Source organism: Sarcophilus harrisii, chromosome 2, assembly GCF_902635505.1.
Source record: "Sarcophilus harrisii chromosome 2, mSarHar1.11, whole genome shotgun sequence".
In the NCBI taxonomy this organism is placed as follows: Eukaryota; Metazoa; Chordata; class Mammalia; order Dasyuromorphia; family Dasyuridae; genus Sarcophilus; species Sarcophilus harrisii.
This window is the reverse complement of record NC_045427.1, coordinates 393,927,641-393,955,063: the sequence shown is the minus strand read 5'-3', so window position 1 is coordinate 393,955,063 and position 27,423 is coordinate 393,927,641. Positions and strand designations below refer to the sequence as shown.

Sequence of the window (27,423 nt, the reverse complement as noted above, 5' to 3'; positions counted from 1 at the left end):
CTTTTTTTGTTTTTAACATGTCTAACTTTCCAGTGATTCCCTTATCCTTATCCCAATCAAGAAGATTAAGTGAAAGTGATTAACAATGACCATGTCTGACAACTTATGCTTCATTCCACACTTAGAATTCCCATATGTCTCTTTTGCAGGCCTACAAGGACTCTGATATTGATATCTTCACTTTTGGAACTCCCATCAATACTATCTCCCTCACCACACTATTGTTACACCAGGCAATGGAAATGAAGACATGGGTATGGACACCATGGGATCATAAATTTATACTGAGAAAGAACTTTAGAGGGCATCCAGGCCAGCCTTATGATTTTATGGGTAAAATAGCCAAAGATCAGAGAGATTAAATGGATTACCCAAAATTAAGTTGTAATAAGAGGCAAAGCTGGGTTCTTTGACTCCAAATTCACTATTCTTTCCACGGTATAAAGTGACTTCCTAGTAATTACCTCTGCAAGTATTTTGGCTGACATTCAATTAGTTGTCCTCCTAGGTCCTTTCCAATTATAAGATACTGCACATCTATGAGGGCCAAGAGACAGGTTAGGAGGATTCTGGATTGGTTGAGAATGTAGCCTTGGATTTCACAATCTGGCCTTCTAATCTTTTTTCACACTATTACTACTCTTGCTATTCGGTATTGCAATGAAACTAGACTGCCAACTATTTATCTCATCCTATTCCTTCCTATCTCTGTGAAGTTTTACAAGCCATCCCACATACTCAAATACATTGGCTGTCAAAATCCTATTCTTCCTTCAAAGCCCATTGCAGTCCCTTTACCAGCCTTCTATCCATTTCCTAAAGTCTGCCCCAATGATCCCTCCAGATTCCCAACTGAAAGTAATTTATCCTTGCTCATATTTTCCAAAACAATTTTGTCTTCATTTCCCTTTTTGTCCTTACCACTTTCTCCCTTGTATTTTCCTCAAAAATTATCCAATCAGTAAACTTTTATTAAATGCCTATGTATCAGGCACCAAGAATACAAATATAAAGAATGGAACAATCAAGGAGAAACAAATACATTTATGAAATAAAGTACAAAATGAACATAAAGAGAATAAATGTGAAGCAATTAAATGCAAGATTGGTGAGAGTAAGATAATGCTAGGTTTGGAGTCAGGAAAACCTTAGTTCAAATTTGACCTGAGACACTTATTAATTATGTGTCCTTGAGCAAGTCACAATCTCTATTTGCCTCATTTTCCTCAACTATATAATTGAATTAACAATAGCACCTACCTCCTAGTATTATTGTGAAGATCAAATAAGATAATATTTGTAAAGCACTTAGCACAGTACCTGACACATAGCAGATACAATATAATGCTAGTTATTGTTATTACTATGTTATATTAATAATTGTTATTATTACGACTATCATCAACTAGTAGTTTAGGGGATCAGGAAAGTTTTCACTAAGAAGGTAGTATTTTGGCTGTGTCTTCCAGGAGCAAGGGGACTTGGAGGTGAAAATGGAGGGCATTCTGAGAATGGGCGACTTATGAATGTATGTCTTCTATTGTACCTCATAAACACAGGAAAATTTAGCTTCAAGCCCTATCTCTTCTGCTAGCCTTGTGGCCATGGACAAGTCATCTAATCACTCCATACCTAAGAGACAACTTGTTAAGACTGATTTTCAGACAACTTGCTGTTCTTCATTTACTGGCTAAATTTCAATAACAGAAAAACAAAAACAAAGACAAAAAATTGAGGTGTCTCGGTCCTCCAGGAATTTACATTGCAGATAAAATGAGGCCAAATTTTAGAGGGACTTAAATATTAGTTCTCCCAAATAGTATGCCCTTATGATTACAGAAACAAATTCAACAGATTGTAGAGATACACTGTGGAATCCACTTGACATAACGATGTCCAAATCACTGGTCCACCTTACCCTTGAATGATCCACCTTACCCTCAACCCACAGAGTTAAACTAAGATTGGATCAGCCCAGGCACTGACTATAGAACAATTTAGCAAAAGACTTTCTTCTTATCAGTGTAACCTCTATGCATGATTATCATTCAACTGTGGTACCAGTGGATTTTTTTTAACTCAGTAATGCACAATCAGGCTACCATTGTACCAAAGCAGATGATGAGACTGTTAAGATTTGGGAAATTTTCTGATTGGTCATTCGATTCACTTTACAAAGAAATAGAATTAACATCCTAGGCCATTTAACTGAACATGCTGCACTATTCATCATTTGGTTTTTTTTAAGCATTTTTTAAAAAATCATTTCCATGCAGTTTTGCAGTAGTAATCATTCAACAGGCTAGACCAACTATGTTAATTGCATTTCAGGCATCTGAGCCCTTTTAGTTCCTCTTTATGTCCATCATTCTGCAGTGCTCCATCAGGCAGAGAAATCAAACAGAAGACATGATTCAGTGCCCTTGGAAAGGGAATTAGTTATCCAAATTATGACACAAAAATTGTCCTTTTGAAGATTCTGTAACTTCTGTAATATTTTACATAAAGGGCATGAAGGTCCTGGACCTGTGATTTTGTAGGCAAATGGAACTCCCAAATTAGGAAATTCCCTCTACCAATTCAGTCAGCACTATTTCTGCAATTAATAAATTTGGAAAGTTACACAATCAGCTGAAAAGTTGGGTGACTGGCCCAGAGTTGTACAGCCAATATGTTAGAGGCAAAGGCTAAACCCAAGTCTTCTTGGACTATATCTTACTCTCAATAGTTTATTGAATTTATATCCTAGATCTGTAACATTATTTATTGTATTTATTATTATTATTAATTTATAATTAATTATTAATATGATTATTAGTTAACAAAGGCAAGTCACTTAACTTCTCTGGGTCTCAGTTTCTTCATCTATAAATCTATATATATAAGATAAAAAAAAGTTTAGGCAAGACAAGGCAACAACTATTTGTTAAGTTCATGCTGCATGTTAAGCACTGCTTTAAGCACTGGAGGTACAAATATAAGCAAAAAGTAGTCTCTTGCCTTCAAGAGTTTTAAGATTCCAATGGGGGGGGGAACAATAAACAAAAGGGAGCTAAGAAGGTTGGAGATAGAAAGGGGAAGAGACTTGAGTGGGGATAGGAAAGAGATATCCTGAGAGTCAGAAGGAGAGATGAGGGGAAAATTAAATCATGGCCTGGGCCTGTCCCCTAAACTGAAGATCTCACCAATGATAGAGGGTGCTAAAGAAGAAAAGGGATGTTCTATGAAGAAAGACTCTAGTCACCAGGAAAGTTCCAATGGGAGAAAGCTACTGTGGCCTGTCAGGAAATCTTAAGAATTAAAATCAAAGCCACAAGATGATATCACACAGAATTGCTACCAACTTCCAATTTAGCTTTGATTTTGAATATAATATCATTTCATGTCTTCTCATTTGCAGACATTCATCCACGGGTTCGTGCTCATAGCTAGCTTCCTGCTTTATTTTTTGGTCTCCATCGTGTACAATGCCATCTGTGTCACCTGCAACAGCCCAACCAACCCCTACTGGATTATAGAGAAGCAGTTATCAGACCCCACCTTCTACCTCTTGTGCTTCCTTACACCTGTTGCTGCCCTTTTTCCAAGGTTAGCATTTAGGAGTTGCATCTCCTTGCACAATGAATTAACTTCACAATCCAGGAATTAGAGATTTCTCTGCAATGTGTAGTGCTATTTTATTAAAGACATTATGGAATAATGGGTGTCTTGAGTGCTGAGCTAAGGGTTCAGGGTCCAAGGTTCTAGTCTCAGCTTTCCCACCGAGTAGTTTTGTGACTTTAGACAAGCTATGGAATCTCTTCAGGCTTGTTATCTATAAGCTGTATAATAAATACACCTTTTGTTTCCATTCCCTCTTATCTGAGGTCACTGAGAGAAAAAAGAAAACTAAATTTAAAAGCACTGTGAAAAGAAGCACTTTATAAAAACAAATTAGTTGTATTATTATAAAAACTATTGTTTATTATAATTTTTCATAAAATAGTAATGATGTCTTATAGTTCTGCAGTATTTTGCCTCATAACCTCCCATCTACCTTATCATTTTACCTTGGCAATTACATTATGACATAAGCAGAATAGAGCTCTCCATTTTAATAATGTGTAAACTGAAGCATAGGGAAAATCTTGGATTCACTCAAAACTAATAACAATAATAGTAATAGTAGCATAGCTAGCATAGTATAGTATAGCACAGCAAATTTTAAGTTTGCAAAGATCTTTTAAAATGTTATTTTGTTTCTAACAACCACCTTGGGAAGTAGGTTCAATTATTACAAGTTCAATTACAACAAATCAGCATGCAAATTAAAATCCAAGGCCCCTCACTCCTAGCCTTCCAGGCTTCCAACACCAGACAACCTTCAAATGAGTCTTCTAAAAGACTGAGTCATTGTTCCAAGTGATTAAAATAGACAAATGCCTCTAAGGGAGACATATCACCACTCAGGTCAATGTCATAAATGATCTTAGAATTAACTCCTGGAGTAAAATACAATTACTGAGTATTAGTCACTGTCCAATTTAAATGAATTTATCAGCATTAGATATAGGCAAGAGACTCTTTCCAGAGCCAGCCAGAGTGGCCTTCTTTTGAATCAGCAGAGTGTGATGGGGAGGGAAAAATCAAGAGCATATCCACAAGGACTATGCGACCAAGCTCAAGGTTTTAACTCACCCTCTAATCTTCAAGAGATCCTCCTTCTAATCTTCTTCAGAGGTTTACATAGGTAGTCACAGAAATTCATTGCACCTGAACAGACTTTAGTTCTCCTAGGCTATAGCCAACTTGATACCTCTTCCTTGAACACCTAGGGGAGGAGAAAGTAGAATCAATCAAAAAAAGGAAAGAGCATACTTTCATAATAAGTTTCACACAACATTGTCATCCATCCCTCTCATCACTCTAATCCCTGAAACAGTTCAAGAGGAAATAACAAAGGCACAAAACTATATAAATGACCTATTTCATTCTTAACTGGAAAAAAGTTCATTTGTAAAAGAGTTAATATTATTGCTACGAGATAAAACTGCGCAGATAGTATGCTATGATGGAAAAAGCATGACTTTGGAGTCAGAGAACCTGAGTTTATATCCTAGATCTGTAACTTATTATTTATTGTATTTATTATCATTATTAATTTATAATCAATTATTAATATGATTATTAATTAATTAAAGCAAGTCACTTAACTTCTCTGGGTCTCAGTTTCTTCATATATAAAGTAAGTGACTCAGACTCAGTGATTTCTTTTTCTTCCAATTCTAAACCTTATAATTCTGCATACAAATTAGTACATCTGCCAGGAGAGCGCCAGACTTAGGAGTTATGCATATAATATTTTTTAAGCAATTATATTCTCCTTAGATCTAAATTGTGATTCATTTCTGTTTGCTTCTCAATATGGTGTTCCATAGAGTTTAAATTAGATTAACTTCTTTCTCTATGCATAGAAAGTCTCTAGTGTGCTTTGCCCCTCTCAGTCCCACAACCAAGCTTCACATTTTTATTGCAATGTGGGCATTCATTGAAAGCATGGTTTTTGTTAAACATTTGTATCTACCTACTATCATCTTTGACTCTCTTCTCTCTCCTAGAAAGCTGCATCACACACAGAGTCAAATGATATGATGCTCAGTGGAATATATAAATCAAAGAATCTTCTCTCTTTACTCCTCTCTCTCCTCCTCTCCTCTGCCTCTAGGTGTGTGTGTGTGTGTGTGTGTGTGTGTGTGTGTGTGTCTATATGTGGATCTCTGTATGTGTATGTCTCTGTCTCTGTGTGTGGATATATGTGTGTCTCTCTTCCTCCCTCTTCCTTCCTCCCACCTTCTCCCTCTCCTCTCTTTCTCCTATAAAGGGCATGCATGTTCTCTCTAGGACATAATATATTTTGTCTTTTGTCGTTAGATTCCTGGAAGATACAGTTTCCTTACCTCACTACCACCAGTAGCAAAACAGGTCATCCATCCCTACCTTTGCTCTGAAGTCCAGAAAGGTTCTGTCACCTTCCAAAGCTAACAAATCAGTGGTGGGAACAAGTCTAGGACTCAACTTCCCTTACCACTGGATTAGTGGTTCTTTCCCCTATGTCCTGCTGCTCGTGAATGATTAATGAGTAGTTTCTATAAAGTCTATGTCAAAAGATAAGTCAGCCTTATAATCTGAATCTTTATCTCCTTTCTGGTCTTACCTAATATGTCTTCTCTTCTCACATTTTCTTGTCAAACTGAATTATTCTCTGCCTCTCTCATCTTCTACCCCAGTCACCCCCATCCCTAATGCATCTTACTCCCTTTGCCTTTGTTCATGCTATTTCATATGCCTTCAGTATCATCTTCTATCTCTTCTGCGGATTTTTTTCCCCATCCTTTAAATTCCAATGAAAGGGCACCTCTCAGAAGTTTCTCCCAATTCTCCCTGTCCATAGCAATTATCTCTTTTGGAGTTCAAAAAGCACTTTGTTTTGTACCTCTTTCCTGCATTTAGAGTATATCATTGTATGTTATAGATATATTTGTGTCAGCTCCATATTTTGTAAGCACTTTGAAAACTGGGACTATGTCTTATCTAGACAGTGCATCTCCTCAATCCCTATTTCAGTGTTCTGAACAGAGAAAACACTTTATAAATATTGTTGGATAAATAACTTAACCTACCATGGAATCTATCATAGTAGCTTACTCAGTCCTTTGGGCCATCAGGGTTAGGGCACTGCACCATTCCCAGGATTTACATATAAGTCTTTTAAGAGTTGATATTGAGGCAGCTAGGTAGCTCAGTGGATAGAGCACCAGCCCTGAAGTCAGCAGGGCCCCACTTCAAATCTGGCCTCAGACACATAACACTTCCTAGCTGTGTGATCCTGGGAAGTTACATAATCCCAATTTGCCTCAGAAAAATTGCCTCAGAAAAAAAGCAAAATAAAGTTGATATTCCCAGAATAACAAATATATCTATCTAAGAGCTCAACTGATTTAGATGCCAACATGGTATTTCCATTTGGGGGCCTGTGATCATAAATATTTACAAGTGTTAAAAATACATTATTTTCCATCTTCCATCAGGTATTTTATCTTGGCTCTGAAAGGGACCTGTGGTAAGTCATCCCTTCTGGAAGCTCAGAAACTGGACAAACTTCCCAAAGAGAAAAAGAAGCTGGCTATCCAAGAATGGAAGAAAGAAAAAGAGAGAATATCTACAGCCTGCCAAGCAGCTCTATCCCCTGGAAATGCCAGCCTGGGTCACCTTCAGGTCTCCCCTTTCACAGGACAGGAATCAAGGGATAATTCCCTAAAAGACACCCCCTCTCCCATGAAAAGACATGCTGGTGACTGGGTGCTTAATAGAGATAGAAGTAGCCCCTATCCTTGCCCAGGTCATGTGGGGTATAATAAAAGCTCGCCTAGTTCTTCAGTAAGACCCTCCCCAGATGAACACCTCTTGGGATCTAGTGGATCTGAAGCTTTTGGAATATTCAAGGACACACAGACTGGCAGCCCAGGAGCCTCAAGCAGAGGGAGCCACCGCCGATCCCAGAGCTCACTGACTATATGAAGGGCTTTGTGCACATGAGGGACAAACTCCAAACACATTGACCTAACGCATGTTATCGGTGACCTCAAGCAAGTCACAATCCTTCCTGGGCAAGTAAAAGAAGAGTGGACAGGCTTGATTCTTTTTTCTGTTAGAATAATGAGCACGCATGGTGTGTTAGGCAGCCCATCTTACCAAAAGGAGTCATTTGTTTTTTTCTCAGGATGGAAAAATACTTCCATATACTGTGAGCTAGGCAACTCTTTAAGAGATGGCCCTCAACCATCTAGCTCTGAGAATATACCTAGACACTGAATCATTCTAATGAACTGCTTGTAGGGGTGAAGCTCTTCTTACATCCATAATTTGGCTCACACACCATTACCATCCCCCAGGCATTTCTCCTTTTGTGTTGGAGAATTAAAATTTCAGGAGATATAGGCCCAGTGTTGGAGCAAAGGAATCTGAGTTTCTTCCAAAAATGAGGCCTTCTACCCAGAGGCCCACACTTTCCTATATCACTAAGTAGGTCCAATTACCATTTACCCTTTAAGATAAACTTGTTACTGCACCTTGCCACTTTTCTTCCCCATGAAGAATGTATTTGAATTAATTACTTTAGATAGCTATTTTTTGAGGAGGGAAAGGATAGAGGGAGAGAGGTTGAGAAAAAGAGTGACAGACATACAGAGAGAGACACAAAGAAAGAGAACTTAGCATTCATCATTGTTAAACCTAGATAAACTTATCACATTAGATATAGACAAAAGGATAAAACAGAATCAAACAGGATTTCTTTTGGATAATCAAAGTGTGATGGGGAGAGAAAGATAAAAAATATACTCACAAAAACCACGTAGCCAAGCCTAAGAAGAGGAGATGAAGGAAGGACTGGGACAACATAAAATATCAAGAAGGGTGTAGATAGGATTCAGTCCTCATTCAATTAACAAACATTTTTTAAGCACAGATGACCTTGTTCACCTAAAACTGGGAACATTAGAACTTGGTCACATCAAATTGACACTTGAGTTAGTTTAGGGACATACAAAAAAGTCTTGCTTCACACAGTGAGTGAAATGTTCAGGAAACTCATCACCTTTAGAATAGGTCAAGGGCTGAAAATATGAAAAGGATTCAAAGTGTTTTAATGATAGAACTGTTAAAAAAAAAAGATTTTTAAAGTAAGCTAGGTATGTTTCAAGAATGTGCTCAATCATGTGATGAGATTACTGTGGAAGGTTAACATGAGGTGTACTCCCCTGATTGTCTATCAGAGACAAAGCAACAGACTTGAGGGACTAGAAATTTATGTAATAATTCTTATGGCTTTATGGTCATAGAAGGAGAGAAGAAAAAGTCTTGTGATTTCATTGGTATAAGGAATTCCCAACAAGAAATCTCTCTACTAATGCATATCAGCAACTCACCCACTATTTATTCTTCAAGAGTTTCCTAAGTCTATAAGTTGTTGTGACTTGCTTAGAGTGACACAGCATACATCAGAAACTCAGGACTTCTTGACTCTTAGGCTAGCTTCCTATTCTTTTAGAATATGGAAATCCTTGGAGCACTGCAATATTTGCAATCCCCAAGTCATCATGGACCATGGGAAAAAAAAAAAACCTCCATTAGGAGGCTAGAATATATCCCATTGCCAGGGGGCAATTGACTGAGCCAGTCTTTTCCTTACTTAACTCTAAAACTTGAGGAGCCATTCAAGGCTTTCTGATCTGGTCACACTGTGCCTAGAATTAGTTTATCAGAGTATCTCTACCTCTCACATCCTATTCAATCCAGTGTCACCAACACTGGATAATTGGTTAATTGTTGATGTTTTCTGTACTGCTAAGGAAAACAATAACAATACAACTTTTCATGATAGAAAGGAAATGGCCAAAATGCAAAAGTTATCAATACCTCACCTTCTGCCTCCTGCTTGTCTACAGCACTGCACATGTCAAAAAAATTTCCAAGGTTAGAAGCTAGTGTATTATTTCAGAGCTGTAGGGAACAGTAGTGACTATGATAGACAACCAGATCTGCTTGCCTAAATGCCAGGTTGCACAAAACACTATGCTGAGGGCATAGCATTTGTCAGAAACCTTGTCAAGGTCTCTGTTCCCCCTTAACCCCTTTTATAAAAATAAAACCAAATGTGATTATCCAACTTGTCTTCTAACTCAGGCAAAAGACTAACTATATGGGATTTTTCCCTTTATATCTGATAATTCATATTAATGTTTGTATTTAATGTATTTTATACTCTTTACCTGTTTTTGACTGACTAGAGATATACGTATCATTTCTCTTGGAGGGAAAAAATAAATGGTTTCCAATAGGTAGCCATTAATGAAAATTGCCTGTCAACTTGTTCTTTCATCAACATCTTTTTCTGTCTCTCTGATCCCCATTTCTTCGATTAAGTTACTCAGTCATTATGTATTTACATTTGAATGTATCAAAGATGGTTCTGTAGGGGCAACAGGAGAAAAAGAAGACCCTTCAGAAGTTGATAGTTTACTTCAGCATAAAAGACATGTAAGCAATAAATCTTGAAGGACATAGGAAAGTCCCAGGTGAGGAAACTCCCTCTGTCAATGCAGGTCAGAACCTTCCCTACAACAATTGAGTTTACTCAATCCCTGAAATAATAAGGGATTACCTACAGTCTCACAAGTGGTTTCAGAGATAGGACTTGACCCCAAGTCTTCCCATATAGTCCCAAGACCATCTCTCGTTGGCCATTTTAGTGCCACTGTAAAATCATAGAATTATAAATTTAGAGCTATATGAGACTTAAGCTCCTAAGAATGTCATAGCCAAAATCTAGAGCTTTTAGGTTTTTAAAATGCTACAAGAAACCAAAAGAGGAAAAGAATTCAAGTACCAAGGATTATTCAAGCCTTAGCAATAATAATCAATACAAGGAAGAGAAAATTGGGGGACATATCATTTCAAAAGAAAATAGGTAAGAAAATCATCAAGAAAAATTTAGACTGCAAGACTTATACTGCATGTGAAAAAGGTCAGATTGGGGAAAAATATAAAAATATATATTAGAGAAAAAATTAATAATCATAACCATGAATGTAAATGGGATAACTCATAAGAAAAATAGAATCCATGTGAATTCTACAGAATTATTCTATATTCTATTCCATAAAAACAATAACAAAAATAACAAAAACTGCCATTTATATAGCACTTACTATATGTCCAATTACATGGTAAAGAACAATATCTGCCACCTTAACTCCAAAGACTAAGATTTGGGCCATTGACATAGGTTTCTGTTGGCCTCTATAAAAAAGGCAACCCACAAAGAATTAGGGGTGCCTCCTGCCTTCTTACTAGCAGACTTCTCACTGGAAGAACAGGTCAAAACAGGCGGGGAAGCAAAATCCCAATGCTGTATCCTTGTTTAAAAACACCCTTTCCCTGATTAGGCTAAGTAACTTACCTTTGTTAGCTGTTAGTTTACAAATGCTTCCTTTTTTTTTTTTTTTCATTTTGGAACTTGAAACACCAGACTGGTTTGAATCTGTCTTGACCTGTAATATATACCAACAAAACTAATAACAAATAAAGGAATAGTTATAATGAGTAAATAGTTATAAAAATATAAAATTCTCAGATTAACAACAAGAAATGGAGAATTTACAAAATACAATCTCAAAAATCTTTTTTTTCAACAAGCCTTAAAGATTTCCAAAGGGGGAGTAAGGGAAGGATGGGAAAATGGGTCAGATACATTTACTAGTGAATGTCAACAAATGTTCAAGGAATTCATTTCAATATGACAAACTATTTATATAAACAGGTAAAAGGAGGATCCTACCAAATTCCTTCCACAAAACCAATATGATCTTAATACATAAACTAGGAAGAAATGAAACAGAGGAAGAAAATGATAAAATGATATATTTAATTCAATGACTAATGGATATCTGTGTCAAAATATTAAATTAAATATTAGCAAAATGTCTACAGAAATATAACAAAAATATTATTTACTATGACTAGATTGTATTTATACTAGGGAAATATGGTTGGTTCAGTTTAGGAAAACTATAAACAAAATATGAGAGACAGCATGGTATAGTTGATTGAGCAAGAATCAAGAAGACCCAGCTTCAAGTCCCTCTCTGTTGGGTATTGACTATGTGAAGACCAGTTTAACTGGATCAGAGTATAGAAGGAGGAAAAGTAAAAAGCATTGTTTTAGTATTTCCTCCTAGGCACTGGGCTAAACTCTGGTGATTCTAGTATTTTTTTTAAAAAAGTGAAACAATATGATTTTAGGGTATGAAAAGTCTTCTCTTTCACAATCCTGTCATTTCCTGAAATTCTTGTCATTACTATCATCCTTGGAGACAGCAAACCTTTACCAAAAAATGAAAATTTGCTGACTAAAAAGCTGTCACAGACTAACAATGTTCAAGACCCTGAGGGCACATAGCACCAAATTGCTGTATTCTGATAATGAGGTTAGGGAAATAAAGCAGACCTTTGGTTATCAAGAGTTCTGACTGAGGGAGAGAAAGCCAAATATACTTCCATAGGCAACAAGAGAGAGGACCCCATAGCAATAAAGAGGTAGGCAGAGAAAGTAAATACCCCATGCTTTGAATTTATAAATATACAACATCCAAACCTAGAAAGACTCTCTACGGTCAAGAAAATTCAGAGAAAAGTGATTCTTTTTTTTTTTTTTTTTTTTTTTTGTCTTTTGGGATTTTTTTTCAACAAAGTATTCTAGTGCCACCTAGCATCTGGAAAGGGATAACTGCACAGCTGAAGGCTTTTCATTGGGGTAAGGAATAGAAAATGGACCTGAGAGAAACTATAAAAGCCAGGAGCCCTGGTGGTGAAAACAGCAAAGACCAAGGAATATTCCATACTGCCAGGAATCTTCAGAGTCTAGCTGAGATCTCATGAAGAGAAGGAAAATGTCAGAGCAAATAAAATTCATTGTGGAGGAAAAGACAGATTATCAACATCCCTGTTGTCAAAAGTCACCAGGAAGGATTGACTGTGAGAAGAGCCTCCCAGGATAAGATCAATCACATATCTGGAACTCTGTGAAGCTATGGGGGAATTAAAGTTTCCAATTAGCTGCAAAGATGCCAAAAAAGGGTGCTAAAAACTGGTTATTACCCTCGAAGAAGCTAGGGATTTTGTTCCGTGGATCTCACAACAATCCCAAAACAGTTCCATAGCTCTTGACTCACAACTTGACTGCTCTCATAAGTTTCCAAAGCCTGAGAGGCTTCTCCTGAGAAAAGGTCTCCTTCACTCAAAAGGAGATAAACAGAGGATTTCAGGGAATCAACATGTACAGAGAGATAGGCTGGTATAGTGGATAGAAAACTGACCTCCAATTAAGAAAGGCCCATTTCCCTTCTGACACATACTAGTTGTGTTCTCACATAAATAAAATCAAAAGCATGCCTTCCTTCCCCAAAAAAATGTATATACCAGCATTCTCAAAAACTGATTTTCAGAGGTTTTTCAGTAGCAAAAAGGGGCTAAAGAATCCCTAGTCCTTTTCAACACTTTTTAGAATGATCCATTCAAGTGTTTGATTCATCAACAAATGCCAACATATTGATTAAGCATCTATCATGTGTATCTTTGCCAAGAAAACTCTTGGATAGTATTAGCAAGCTATAGTTCACACAAAGAATCAAACACAACTGAACAACAATGACCATGTAATCATGTATAAGGCACACATAACTTCCAACTGATTCCCCACTCCTATCCTTGCTGTCAGGAGGGAAAGACTCTCATCAAATTATTCATATTGAGATGTTAAGGGCTGAATACATAATTCCTCCAAACATCATAGATATAAAGTTGAGAGGGACCTGATAGGCCATTTAGTTGATTTTTCATTTTAGAGTTGACAAGATTGAGATTGAATAAGTTAGCCATGGTCCCATAATAAACAGCAAAGTGACAATTTTCATCCAGGCCTTCTGACTGCAAATCCAGTCTCTTTTCCAGCATGCCACACTACATTTCAAAGAAAATGAATATAATTTTAAAGGAATACTAAAGAAAGAAATTAATTGTTTCAATGAAACATCTCTTTTGTCTGAAAATGGGGAACATGCAAGGGGAATAGTTTTGCCCAAGCATATTTTGGACCAAGAGACCCTGAGCCCCTGCACTCAGAACACAAGGGTGATTTGATCCTATGTGTCGAGCCAAAAGGTTACAGGCCAATTTTATAGGCCCAAAAGATTTAAACTGAAAATCACTTTAGAGGTCATCAATAAATTAAGAGACAAAGGCCAGAAAATTTCTCAGTAGCCACATGATACAACATGGATATAGAAACCAGAAGAACATACACACACACACACACACACACACACACACACACCTCCAACTATTGCATTGCAGCTGCCGTTTCTCCTTTTTTTTTAATAGCTTTTTATTTACAAGATAAATGCATGGGTAATTTTTCAGCATTGACAATTGCAAAACCTTTTATTCCAATTTTTCCCCTCCTTCCCCCCCATTCCCTCCCCCAGATGGCAAGTAGACCAACACATGTTAAATATGTTAAAGTATATGTTAAATACAATATATGTATACATGTCTATACAGTTATTTTGCTGCACGAGAAGACCAATTCTCCTTTTAAAACAAAATATATGTTCCAGAATAAATATTTGTAAACATTTGTCCCTTCAGTTACTTCTAGATAAGAATATGTGAGATATACATATATTGGTCCTCCATTCTCCCAATGCTCAGCAAGTTTTCTCCCCTCCAAAACCAGCTCCATTTTTCAAAAAAAAAAAAAACAACCATTTATTAAGTATTTACTGGGTACAAATCCCTTTTCTAAATATTGGAGGGGATACAAAATAGATCATAGGATAATAGATTGCAAGCAATCTCAAAAGCCATCCCTTGCTCTGCCCCTTACACCCAAAGCACAAAGGCTACCACTTGGGGTAGTTAGACTGAGTTTTTCCTTCACACTACTTAACATTTCAGAAAAAGGATAAGATATAAACAGAGATAATCATAATATACAATTTTATATAACAAGTTGCTGTATATAACATGGTTGCTGTTAGTCCTTCATTCTCAAAGAGGACCATGGCATTAGGAAGGTGATGCCATGACTTACAAGAGAACTGGATTTTAAGTGAGGAAGGATTGAGTAAAGTCAACTGCCTCACTTTCTCCTCTAAAGCCATCTGGGAATGGTGCAAAATATAGGTCAAGACAATTAGAGTTCAATGGAAGACCTTGGTCTTTTTAACCTAAAGTCTTTAACAGATCTCATATGGAATTAGGCAACATCCATTTAGTGATTAAGGCTAGGCTTAAAAAAAAAAGGAAACAAGGAATGGCTTCTTTTAGTTAGTTTTTTTTTAAAAAAAACAATCTCAGAAGGGAAAATCCTCAGGGTTTCTGGCCAGGACAGGGACAATTGCTATTTACAAGCATTTTGAGTCAGTGAGGGCCCCCAAAAAATGACAAAGTGGGACTTGGGCTGGGATCTATTGCTGACCAGTGAGAACCAGAGAGATTTGGGGTTAAAACCTGGTCCTTAAGAAAAAAAAATTAGCTCAAGATATCTTGCCACATTTCAGAGATCAAAATTTATATTACTAAGTTGGAGAAGAGTTGTGTAAGGCTTTGTAAAGAAAGAAGGCATTTGAGAGTATGTTCTAAATCCAGAAGGGAGAATAGTTTAATTGAAATACAGAGAGCATGAAGGAAAGTGATCTAGGAAACAGGCTGGAAAGATAGGATGGTATAGCAATATAGAGGGCTTTGAATGTCAGGCAGAGGAATTTGAGTTCACTTGGGACACATTAAGGAGTCGTGGAAACTTTTTGAAAGGAGAATTAACATGATCAGAACCACATATGAGGATGGCTCTGCCGTGGTATGAAGGAAGAAGAAAATTGAAGAAAGAAGCAAGTAAAGGTAGGAAACTGTGTTGAGACTTTTGTAGCAGTCCTCTGGTTACTAAATAATAAAAACAAAATATTTAATTTAGAATACTTAAAACTGAACCTATTACTTTTCCTGTCATTTAACTTCTCACATTCAGTTATCTGTTCGGCATTATTGATTTCATCTTGCATTGTCATTCCTGTCTGTCTCCTCTCTATTCCCACTGCTATTAACCTATAACAAATTACTATTACCACACTCTTGGATTGTAAAAATAGCTTCCTAACAAGAATCTGCACACAAATACATATGCATACATCTCATTCTCTCAATTCTCTAGTCTATTCTTCATAACACAAAATAACAATTATGGATGCTTATATAACAAAGTTTCCAAGGCTGTTTGCATATATTATTGCATTTAAGCTTCACAGCAATCCTATTAAGTAGATATTACACTTGTACGCATTTTACAGATAAGGAAAGGAAGGTTCAGAAGTGACAAAGCAAAGATCACATAGCTGGTCAATGTCAAGGACAGATTTGGATCTAGGTTAGATCCAGTACTCCACTATTCTGTCTCTAGTCTTCTATATTCAAGGATTTGGTCATGTCACTCTTATGCTTAAAATTTTTTGGTAGTTCCCTATTATCTACTAAATAAAAATTGTAAAAGTCTCTTGCCTAGCATTCAAGGCACTTTACAATTTGATACCACCTTATCCTTCAAACTTTCAACTTGTATATCTCTCTCATGGTATATTTTATTCCCTAAATATTGGACTTGCTCAGTCCCCTAACTATAACCTATACTTTTCTATATCCATGTACTTTATTTAAATTTTCCCCTATGCCTGCAATACCCTCTTCTCTCTATTGAATTACCTCCATTTCTTTCTACAACTTAAATACTTCCTGCTCTCTGAAGAATTCCCTAATTTTCCCATTTGGTAACAACCTTTCTCCTAGGGCATCTTGGAGTGTTTGATTTGTAACTCTCAGGTGCTTCTCATATCACATTGTATACCTTTATTTTTTAACTCTCCCCACCCAACCCCAACTACTTGCTCTCGGGGCAAGAATATATGTTTTCTTAATTTTTACTCTCTTCATTGCCCAGCACGGGGATTTGCATAGGGAAATGTTTAATAAATGCTGTTTTTTCAGAAACAGATCTTTTCAGACAAATAAAGGATGAGATTCCTAGGAATCAAAAAACCCTGGATTCTCTGATTCTACTTCTGTCATTAACTAATTCCATATTCTTCAATGTCAACTAATGTTTTGTCCTTGATCCTATTCCTTCTCATCTTCTTTTCAAGTTTAGCCCATCAGTCATATTCTCCTTTTCCCTGTCCTTCATTCTCTACAAATCTACCTAAAAATATGCCTGGGTCTCTTCCATATTTGAATCAACTTCATTTGACATTGCTATCCCCTCAAGTTATTTTTCTTTATCTCCTCCCTCCCTTTCACTTCCAAACTCCTTTAGTGAGCATTATAAACTCAGTCTTCACTTATTTCCTTCACTGCTAACAACCTGGCTACCAATTCCGCCTTCTGGTTCCAAGAATTAAGGGACTAAGAGACAATAAGTAGTGGTATGGTTTTGAGTCATTACTTATCAACCTTCATCCTCTTCTCCACCAGTTGAAAGTATCCTTTTCTCCCTGGATTTTTCTGAATCATATTCCCTATATCTTTACTTTGCTCCTAACTCTGACAACCTTGAATTCTGAACATCTTTAGCCACCAGATTATGGTAATAGCACTTCCTAGGAGAAGAACTATGTTCATCCTAAAGGTCTGTGCATGGATCCTTAGGGCAACATTGTTGAGTCAGTTCTCTGTTCTCTCTCATCTGAAAATCTATGCCTAAACCCTCTCTGAAACAGTTGCCTTGGATGTTTGGATTTATGAATCTTCCTAATTAGAATTAGCTCTGAGCTCCTGCCTCCTTTCAACCTGGCATATTTCAGTAGGTGTTAATTACATAACCTTGATACAATGAAATTAGCTTTTCCTGATAATAGATACATATGCAGGAATGCTAGAGACAGTCAAGTTTCTCTTAGATGAGAATCAGTAAATAAACAGTATATAATTACTAAAATACAAAGTATAATAAAGCATACAAAAGTATCAACAATAATACTTAAGGCAGGTAAGTAAAGAGAGTTCAAGATCTGGAGTCAGGAAGACCTTGTTCAAATCTGGCCTTAGATACTTACTAGCTGTGTGGTAGCTGTGTGGTAGCTGTGTGTAGCTGGACATGTCACTTAATCCTTGGGCCTTGGTTTCTTCATCTATAAAACGAGCTGAAGAAAAATAATGGCAAACTTTGCCAGTATTTTTCCCAAGAAAATCCCAAATGGGGCAACAAAGAGTAGGACATGACTGAAATGTCTGAACAATAACAATTACATATTTGCCCCTGAAATTTCTCCCAAACAAGGGTCTTGAGAGTTCTATGACACACACAAACTGGGTGCTCTCAAGGGAGTGAAACAAAAATTGCCTCAAAGTGCTTTTCGCAAACAGTCCACAGAACTGGTGGTCAAGTGAAAATGCAAAAACTCTGGAAACAGAATCTCAGTTCACTTATGCCACAAGAGTTGGAAATGAAAATCCAGTAGATCCTATAATTCTCAAGGATTGGTGATTTGTCTGGTCTCTGGAAGGGGCCTCTAACTTCATCTGGCCTAAGCTAATGATAAAGTTTGTAGAACTGGCAGTCAGCCCAGGCAAGCCCTTTCTATATGTCCCTGTATCCTTCCCACTCTGCTCTTGACCATCATTCTTAGCTACTGATGAGTTGCATATCAATTCTCTCTCTTCTCAACTCTATGTTTAACTAGGAAAATCTGCAGATCCCAGGAATATGTGTTAATCTCCCACTGATAATTGATTATAAATTCCTTCAGGTTAGGAATTTTTTTTCTTGGTATCTTATATTTAAAGCATATTTGTTGAATTGTTCAGATGACTTCTCACTTTGCTCATTTGTACTATGGAGATGATCCTACAAATCTCACAAAATCAGTGTGAACTTGACCAAGATATGGTAGTGTTCTTATCATCACTCAAAATATAATATCACTTATAGTCTGTAGAAACAAATGCTCCTGGTGGAAAGAAGTAGAAAGATCACTGGATTTAAAGTTAGAAAACTTGGATTCAAATCCTAACTAGTATTTGTGGCTCCTTAGGACTATGACAATGCTATCACTTCACCCACTAGGGCTTCATTTTTGGCAAGTGCCTCAACCAAATAGTTTTCAAAGTCCCTTCTCACTTTAAATATTTTGCTTATCTCTCCAAGGCTATAATCAAAAAATTTAAGAGAAAGGCTGGATAAAAAACTGATCATTCTACTTCAAAGGAGAATAAAAGCTGTTCCTAGCCTAATGACTTACCAGGCCAGTTCTGAACATTGAATGGTTCATAAATGAAAGACTAAAAGTTACTCCCAGATAATGAGCAGGGAGCTAACTCTGTTGTATGCAGTATTTAAGACATTCAAGGATTTTCTAGGACCTAGCTAGCTCTGAGCCTCTATAATATTTTCAGTGAAGATTACCCTTCAAAAATCAACAAGGCTACAAATCAAGATCTGTCTTATTGTTTTATTGATTATCTAGATTTAAGAAAGCAAATGTTAATAAACACAGATTTTTCCCCTAAAGAGCCAAGTGTTAAATATTATTTATTTATTCCCTTCTCATTTCCCACATTTATTTTTTTTTCCTCAGAGATCCAGATGAACAGAACAGCTCAGTTTTCCCCAGCATTTCACAAGCTTTCCTACCCAATTTCCTTCTCCACTCACACTTGTCTACCTTCAATGTTCTACTCATTCACACCCCCATTTTGACCTGTCAAAATCCTACCTATCATTTAAGTGCCATTTCAAATCCTTCCTTCTCTATGAAATACTACTCTCTCCAGCTGAGCTGATGGCTCCCTCCCTTGCCTTCTGTGAGAAGCTTGGAAGACTAAGAAGTGTGTATGGCAGGAAGACAGGGTGAGGGAGGGATGCAATCTGAGAATTGGGAATGAAGACAAGGAGAGCAATCTAAGGATGTAAGAGGAATGAATACAGGAGTTCTTCATGGGGTGTAAGTCCTTGACATGACTGCCCCATCTTGACTTATGCCATGTAGAATGATATTGAGGGACTCAGAAATTGAAATATTTGTTCTCTGTATCTTCCTTCAATCATAGGGTTTGATTTTTGTTTGTTTGTTTTTAGAATAGGAAGAGAACTTTGATAATACCTAGACGAAGTACTTCATTTTGCAGACGGAGAATCTACAGTACAGAAAGGTTGAGACTTTGCAAAATTGTACAACTATAGGCTAGGGACAACGATTAAAACTCAAAACTCTTAATTTCAAACTAAACATCCTTTCCACTATACCATGAGTAATAAGAAATAATATCCCATTCTAAATGTGATTGAATAACATTTATTAAACATTTATATTAATTAAGGACTATGGTAAATGTTAGGGAAACAAATACAAAGTGACTGTTCTTGTCCTAAAGACATTTCCATTCTAATAGAAGAAACAACATATATAGGGGAGTGATTGTCCAGAAAAGGAGCTGTGATGAATGAAACAATATCTATTAATATCCTTGGGCAGGAGGTGGGGAGCAGAATGCAGAACCAAGTGAATTAGGTCCTCCCAGGCTTGGACCCTACTAGGTGACATCAACCTGTTCTGGTCTTTCTTTCGTTATTATATTTTGCATCACCTACCCGTGACTTCCTCATGAATTCCCAGCTCAGTGATGAGGATGCCACTGCTATTTTCAAACCAAGCCTCCTTTTACCAATCTTCTTTTTAGTAGAATGAGAACTGAAAACAAAAAGGAAGGTGGAATAGGGAGGAGAAAACAGGATTGCAGTACCTCAGAAAATTTGTATGCATTAGCCTGGCAAGAATTACAATCATAACAACCAGAGTAGCACTTTCTAGATAAAAGAAAACCAAAGACAAAATAATTCCCTGTCCTGAAATGTCCTCTTTCATTTGGCATACTCTAATTGGCTTTGGGAGGAATGGGGGAAGAGAGAAGGAGCAGAGAGTAGTACATAGCTTTGCTGCTTGTAATGCAGGCACCCTGGCTGCTTTTCTTATTTTTAATTAGAAGTTCTCATTTAAAACACTATGACAATGAAGACCACCATAGGCAGTATTTTTCAGGGCAATTAGTGAACTCTTCAAGTGGTTAAAATGGCCCCACTATTTGACCAAGACCACATGCGATTGAATCAGGATGCCAGGCAGCACTTTCTTGCAGTAGCAAGAAGCATTTATTCACACTATCTATTGGACAGTTAAATCTGTAGAAAATTATATAGTGTATATAATTTAAAAGTTTGCCGGAGTTTGAAACATAAGCATTAATGCTTTCCTAACATTCACTGATTAGACTGTCCATGAGCAAGCTTCTACCAACAGTTACAGCCATGTGTATCTGTATCTCTGTGTCTGTATGCACACACATCTGCATATAGCCATACTGCAAACCCAAATTATAGGACCATGGATAAGTTATTTACCACATTTAGCCTTGGTTCTTCATCTATAAAATGGAAGCAAAATGTATTATTGGCCCTGGAATCAGGAAGGCTTATCTTCCTGAGTTCAAATCTGACCCTAGACACTTATTAGCTGAATGACCAAGGGAAAGTCACTTAACCCTATTGCCTCAGCTTCCTTATTTTAAAATGATCTGGGGAAGGAAATGGCAAACCACTCCAGTTTCTTTTTCAAAAAATCCCCCAAAATGACATCACAAAGAATCTGACATCATTGAAAATGACTAAACAACAAAAACAGAAATAACAATGCTGAGAGTACCTGCCTGACAAGATTGTTTTGATTAAAAGAGAAGAATCAAAAGAAATTATGTATATAAGAAGCTATATCAATGTCTAATTTTGTTTTATTTTGGACCACACCTGTGATTTCATTTTTATTGGGAACATCCAGTAAAGAAACTCCCACTCCAATGCATATGAGCTTTACAACTTAGGATCCTTGAGAGTTGCTTGGAATACTTAATGATTATTATTTGCTGAAAGCTAGTACACATGTCAAAGGCAAGATTTGAACTCTGGTTTCTACTTACTATATCATGCTACCTTTCATTTTTCTTATTAATATTTTTTTTGATTCTTAAGTCCCATTCAATGGAATTCAAATGGAAAGATCTCTGAAATAAGTTCATATTTTACTACTCTTCTTTCCTTCTTAATTTCTGGTAGACTATTACATGAGATGGGGAAATGCCTAGGTTTTTTTCTAATTCAAATAAAGTTCTGGGATGGGATTTCATTTTCTGTGGTTTCACTAAAAGCAGATTTGGTACAACTCGAGCAACAAACAAGATGATGGGAATAATATGTACTTTATTCTGAGTTTTTCTGTTTATTCCTCTCACTCTTGTTATCTCATTCTTCTCATCTTTTTCATTGTTGTTGCTGATGCTGCTATTATTGTTATCAGTCTATGTATTATGATCTTTTGGAGACCTATACATTTCATTTCAGAAATTCGTGGTCAACAAGGGATCTGGCCCAGAGGTTCTAGGCCTCCATTTTGCTAGGCTACTGTACCCAAGCTGCTAATTAAAATGTGCCCCTAGGATACCTCCTGGCCAAGTTACACTAACATTCCTTGGGCTCTCTAGAAGAGCAGAGTATGTTTAGTAAATAATGAGTCTGCCTAGCCCTCACAGCACATTGTCAGGAGAAAGCCGAGGAAAGTCACCCTGAGGCTCCTTGGGCCCTGTTTGAAGTCCCCACATTCAGAAGCATTTCATTTTTGCTTGCTCTCTCTCCCATCTCTCTCAGGTCCAAGGAGCTGAACTGTTGCTCCAACCAGGATGAGGTATCAGGGCTGCTATAATTAACATTCTACTGGCATTTCCACTGCGCACTTGAAGCCTGTTCTCTTGGCCATTTCAAATCCAATTCAGCTCAGAGAGATTTGAGGATGGGTCCTGGGCATTCGGGCATTCTGAATTAAAAGGTAATGGCTGCTTATTGAACAGAAATATTCTCTGCATCCCCAGGACCCAAGTTCTGCCCCAAATTGGAGGACTGGGGGTTACCTGCCCAGCAGATTCACACTGTAATTTGCCTGATACGTTGATGAGATAAATTGATATGCCAGGACAGATAGAATGGAACCAGAACTTGGAAGAAGTGAATGGCAGTCAGCTAGAAGGACAATTTCAGTAGCAAAAAATCTGTATGCATCTGTGGCATCCCAGACAAAACATAAGAAAAATGATGGGGGGAGGGGGAATATTAGGAAATATTCAGAAGTTCCAGGAGGATAGCTAATAGGAGCTTGACAATTTTAAACAAATAACTCTGAACTTCCTTAGGTCACTTAATTCAACAAGCATTGATTAAGCTTTGATTATGTATTATGATATGTATTATGTTTCTTTACTTATCTAAAGAAAAAGGGGGTTTCAACCAAATGCTTCTAACTTAATGATTCCATAAACACTATGAACTGCTGCTTTTATAAGAAAACTATTATACCAATAAAGAAATTCAAGAAATCCACCTGGTTAAATCAAGTCCAGGTACCCAAGAGTAGCATAACCCATACTGGGAAGAACCTCTGTCTCTGCAGGAGTCTGAACTTCCTTTCTCCCAGGGCAGAGAATAGTGGAGCCTAACAGACAGTTAACAGCTACATTCTAAGAATTTGAGTAACCTACCAAGTTTGTTTGCATTAATCAATTAGGAAGCATTTTTTAAGCTATGTGCCAAGTACTAGGATAGGCACTGAGAGAACAAAAATAAAACCCTTTCCTAAAGTAATTCACATTCTATCAAGAAAAAAATATGTTTTACGTATATGTGCTAGATCTATATATGTGGTAATCATAAAAGATAAGTATATACTAAGTAAAAATATAGTAATATATTTAAGCATATGTTACTATAATATAAAAATATAGTAAATATATAGAAATACCTTAAATATATTACTAGACTTTATATAATATAAATATATGTAGTAAAAATACAATAATATACTACATTTCTACTATACATAGTTACTATATATTATTTATACACATACATATAGCTAGAGACAGAGAGACTGCGATGGGGAGGGACAGACTCTCTACCAGAGAGAGAAATTGGGGGTATTAGCAATTAGAGAAGATGGAGATCATGAAAGACCTTATGTAGAATGTGGTATTCAAGCTGAGTTCTGAATGAAACTCAGATGGAGTTGAGAAGGGTGTATATTCCAGACATTGGGGTAAACCTTTGCCAAAAGCTAAGATGGAAGATGGAATGTTATATATGAGCAATAGCAAGAAGGCCAGTTTTGTTATATGAATGGGAATAATGTATAATAATGCTAGAAATGTAAGCTAATCAGATTATGAAGAGTTTTAAAATTCAGAGCAAGTAGTTTGTAATTGATCCTATAGATAACAAGGACCCACTAAACTTTGTACACAGAAGTAAAATGATAAGATCCATAGTTTTAGGAAAATCACTTTGGCCCCTGGATAGAAAAAATAGACTTGAGTCAGGTATATTAACTAAAAGATTAGGGCAATAGTCAGGCAAAAAGCCGTAAGGGTCTATACTATATAAAAAGAAAGAAGAGAGACAAAGATAAGAGATGGTGTTGAGATATGACTAGTACGATGGTTTCAGAGAAATTTGGGAAAAATTATTTGAACCTGCAAAGTGAAACGAGCAAAGTAAAATAATATTTGGCACAATAATAGCAATATTGTAAGGATAATCAGCTGTGAGAGACTTAGGTTCTCTGATCAAAACAATAATTCAAGACAATTCCAAGGAATCCTTAATGAAAAATGTTATTTAGCTCCAGAAAGAAAACTGATGAAATTTGAATGCAAATTGAAGCATACTTTTTTTAAACTTTCTTTTTCTTAGTTTTTTTTCTTTTTTTGCAACATAGCTAATGTGGAAATATATTTTACATGATTTTTTTAAAAAGAATAAATGTTTTTACATCAAGAGTTTTTATGGGATTGTGGGACAGGGATTAGTGGATAGTAAGTTTTAAAAGAGTTAAGGGATATATTGTATATGTGCTATACAATATATACAACAAATACAACAAGAGTTAAAAGGGGATTGAACCAGGAGAACATTGTACACAGTAACAATAATATTGTTCAATGAGAAATTGTGAATAATTTAGCTATTCTCAGCAACATAATGATCCAAGAAAATCCCAAAGTACTAATGATCAAGCATATTATCCACTTCCAGAGAAAGAACTGATATTGATGGAATACAAGCTGAAACATGCTATTTTTTCATTTTCTTTTTTTAATTCTTTTAATTCAAGTCTTCTTGTACAAAATGAGTAATAAGGAAATGTTTTACATAATTGCAAATGTATAATCTATATCTGCTTATTGTCTCAGGGAAAGGAGATGGGAAGGAGAGAAGGAGAGAATTTGTAACTCAAAATTTTAAGTAAAAATGTTTTGAAATTTTTTAAAAGAGTATCAATAAAATATTTTCAAATGTAAAAAAAATAGAGAGTTCAAAAGGGAAATTTGTTTGGGGAGGGGGAAGAATTAGGTTGAATTTATAATGTCTATCAAGGGTACAACAGCAAAAATCATGCTTATTCAGTCAAGTATGAGACAAGGTCTTCAGCTGAAAGGATGTGGAAAGTTTGAGAGTAGAGAATACTCTTCTCCTCTGCATGAAAACATGACTTTATAGGCATGTGAAAAAGAACAATGACCTTGAATGAAAGTAGGCATCAAAAAATCATAAGAGTATATAACCAAGATGTTTATCCTAGAGTTAAAGAATTTTAAAACTACAAGATACCTTGGAGATCATCTGACTCAGGGCAATGATTAAATTTATCAAAAGTCACAATTCTACTTACTAATCAAACCAGGACTAAAACTCACATTTCCTAGTCTACTGCCTCTTATTACTTTATCACTCTGTCCTAAAGAACAAGGAAAACAAGTAGAAAGATCAGTGAAAACTTCAGGGATACAAACACAATATTGAATAAGACCTTTGAAGTCTCAGAAACATTATAAAATTATGTGTGGGGCATCAGAATAAGCACCAGGGCAACCCAATTGTAAGACCTTTTTGAGGATTTAAAATTATTGATTTCGAGAGTGTTTATGAGGTAGGATATGAGCCTAGAGGAAGAACTTTATACATTGCTATGGAGATCTTGGGGGAGATATAAAATAGTGAGCCCCTGGAGCAAACAAGATTTGAAGGAAAGAGTCAATTTTCTAGTGATCTCAAGTGCTTTCCCCTTTTTTGGTGGAAGGCTTCAACCACAACATGCTTATGCTGTAAATTCAACTATGGGAAATTTCTACAAATCTGAACAACTGTATAGGCCCCTGAAAAAGGTCTGGATCACCAAAGGGAGAAAAATAGATTTTTGTCAGTTTCTAGTACTTTCCATATGAAGGGTAACCTCAAGTATAGAGTTGCACTTTAAATCTAGAGTATTAAATATGTCCTTGGAAAAAGTGAGGCTCACCAAAGATGAAAATAGTTATAGTTACTATTTAAAGTATAGTTACTATTTAAAGGCTCAGATATGAGTTCACTGCAACTCAATTCAATAAGTATTTCTTAAATACCTACTACATGCCAGGCATTGAAAATACAAATAAAAACGAAAAGAAGTGAAGGCAATATATAGAGAAAGATACATACATGTACATAAAGAAGCTGAAAGGCAGGGATGAGGTGTTGTTGGTGTACTGAAGAATCAAGAGAGGAATTAAGAGAGTGAAGGAATGAGTATAACTGATCTGGACACTTCCAACACAATGGAAGTCTTGGGAAAAACTGATCAATTAGAAATGAGACCACAAAAACAGAGACAACTTTGAGAGGCAAGATGTCTTCTGAAGCATTGTGAAGATGTTCAGGAAATCAGGAGAAGAGTAGAGTGAATATTTGCATTTTCTGTCAAGAGAAATGAAGCTTGTCCTGTTCTTGATGGGGTTGCAAGCCTGAGTGCTTTCATGGGAGTTGGGGATACTTTCACTATTTTCACTATTGATCTGAACGTAATATTCTGATGTTAAAAGGAAGGGAGCAGGAGTTATCAGAGGACAAGAAAAGATCAGCCAAATATAGATATTCCCAGGAAAAACCTTAAATGGGGACATGATAAAAGAAAAGTATTGTGAGAAGCTCTTAAGACAACCTAGTCTATGTAAATGCAGAGTATCAGTTTTGAACCACAGATTACATATATATGAATGTCTATATAATATATAGATATAGATATATGTATGAAAAGATAACCATTAGTATAAGTTAGAACTTAACAAATATCAAACAAATGGTATAGACAAAACTTTAGATGGAGGGATTCAAATGAGGGAGAAATCCCATCACTACTCAATGAAGGTTTCATAGATAAGGTAGCAGTGAAATAGGACCTTGAAAAATAAGGGAAATTTTAAGAGATATGGAGAAGGCAAGAGAAAACATTGAAGACATTTAAAGCATTTTTCTATGCATTATATTATTTTGATTCAAACAATAATCCTAGAAGATCTGTGGAAGTGAAATGATTAAAGGAAAGGAAAGTTCAATCCTGTAGTGTAGGAAATTGAGAGATGTCCCAAAGTACTTTGAAGATTTCTCAGAGTGGGTGAAAATACAGTCCAAATCAGTCCTTCCCCAAGTCCTAATAATATGAATAATATAAGAATCCAAGTCTTATTACTTATTCCGAATAGGTCCACAGGCAGCTCTGACTATGCAGCTAATATTCCATACTGCATCGACCAATTTCAAATTTAGTCCAATATGTGTCAGCAGAACAGCTATAACATATTGATGAAAGCAGATCGAGCCATCAGAAGCTATCATCCATCAATCATGCCAGGAAAGCAATGACCTTCTCTACT

The 27,423-nt window shown here is 36.3% G+C and overlaps 1 protein-coding gene across 5 annotated transcripts in view; it reads left to right on the top strand.

The window, feature by feature from the left end:
* ATP10B (ATPase phospholipid transporting 10B (putative)) overlaps positions 1–9,898 on the top strand; it is a 258,288-nt gene extending 248,390 nt beyond the window's left edge. For 4 of the 5 annotated variants that reach the window (XM_031953627.1, XM_031953626.1, XM_031953628.1 and 1 more), the window contains 3 exons: positions 150–254; positions 3,401–3,588; positions 7,068–9,898. In XM_031953627.1, coding sequence (XP_031809487.1) covers positions 150–254; positions 3,401–3,588; positions 7,068–7,557 — 783 coding nt within the window. In that variant the 3' untranslated portion in view covers positions 7,558–9,898. The remainder of the gene's footprint in view (positions 1–149; positions 255–3,400; positions 3,589–7,067) is intronic. The other variant, XM_031953630.1, reaches the window with a different exon arrangement.
* The last annotated feature ends 17,525 nt before the right edge of the window (positions 9,899–27,423 follow it).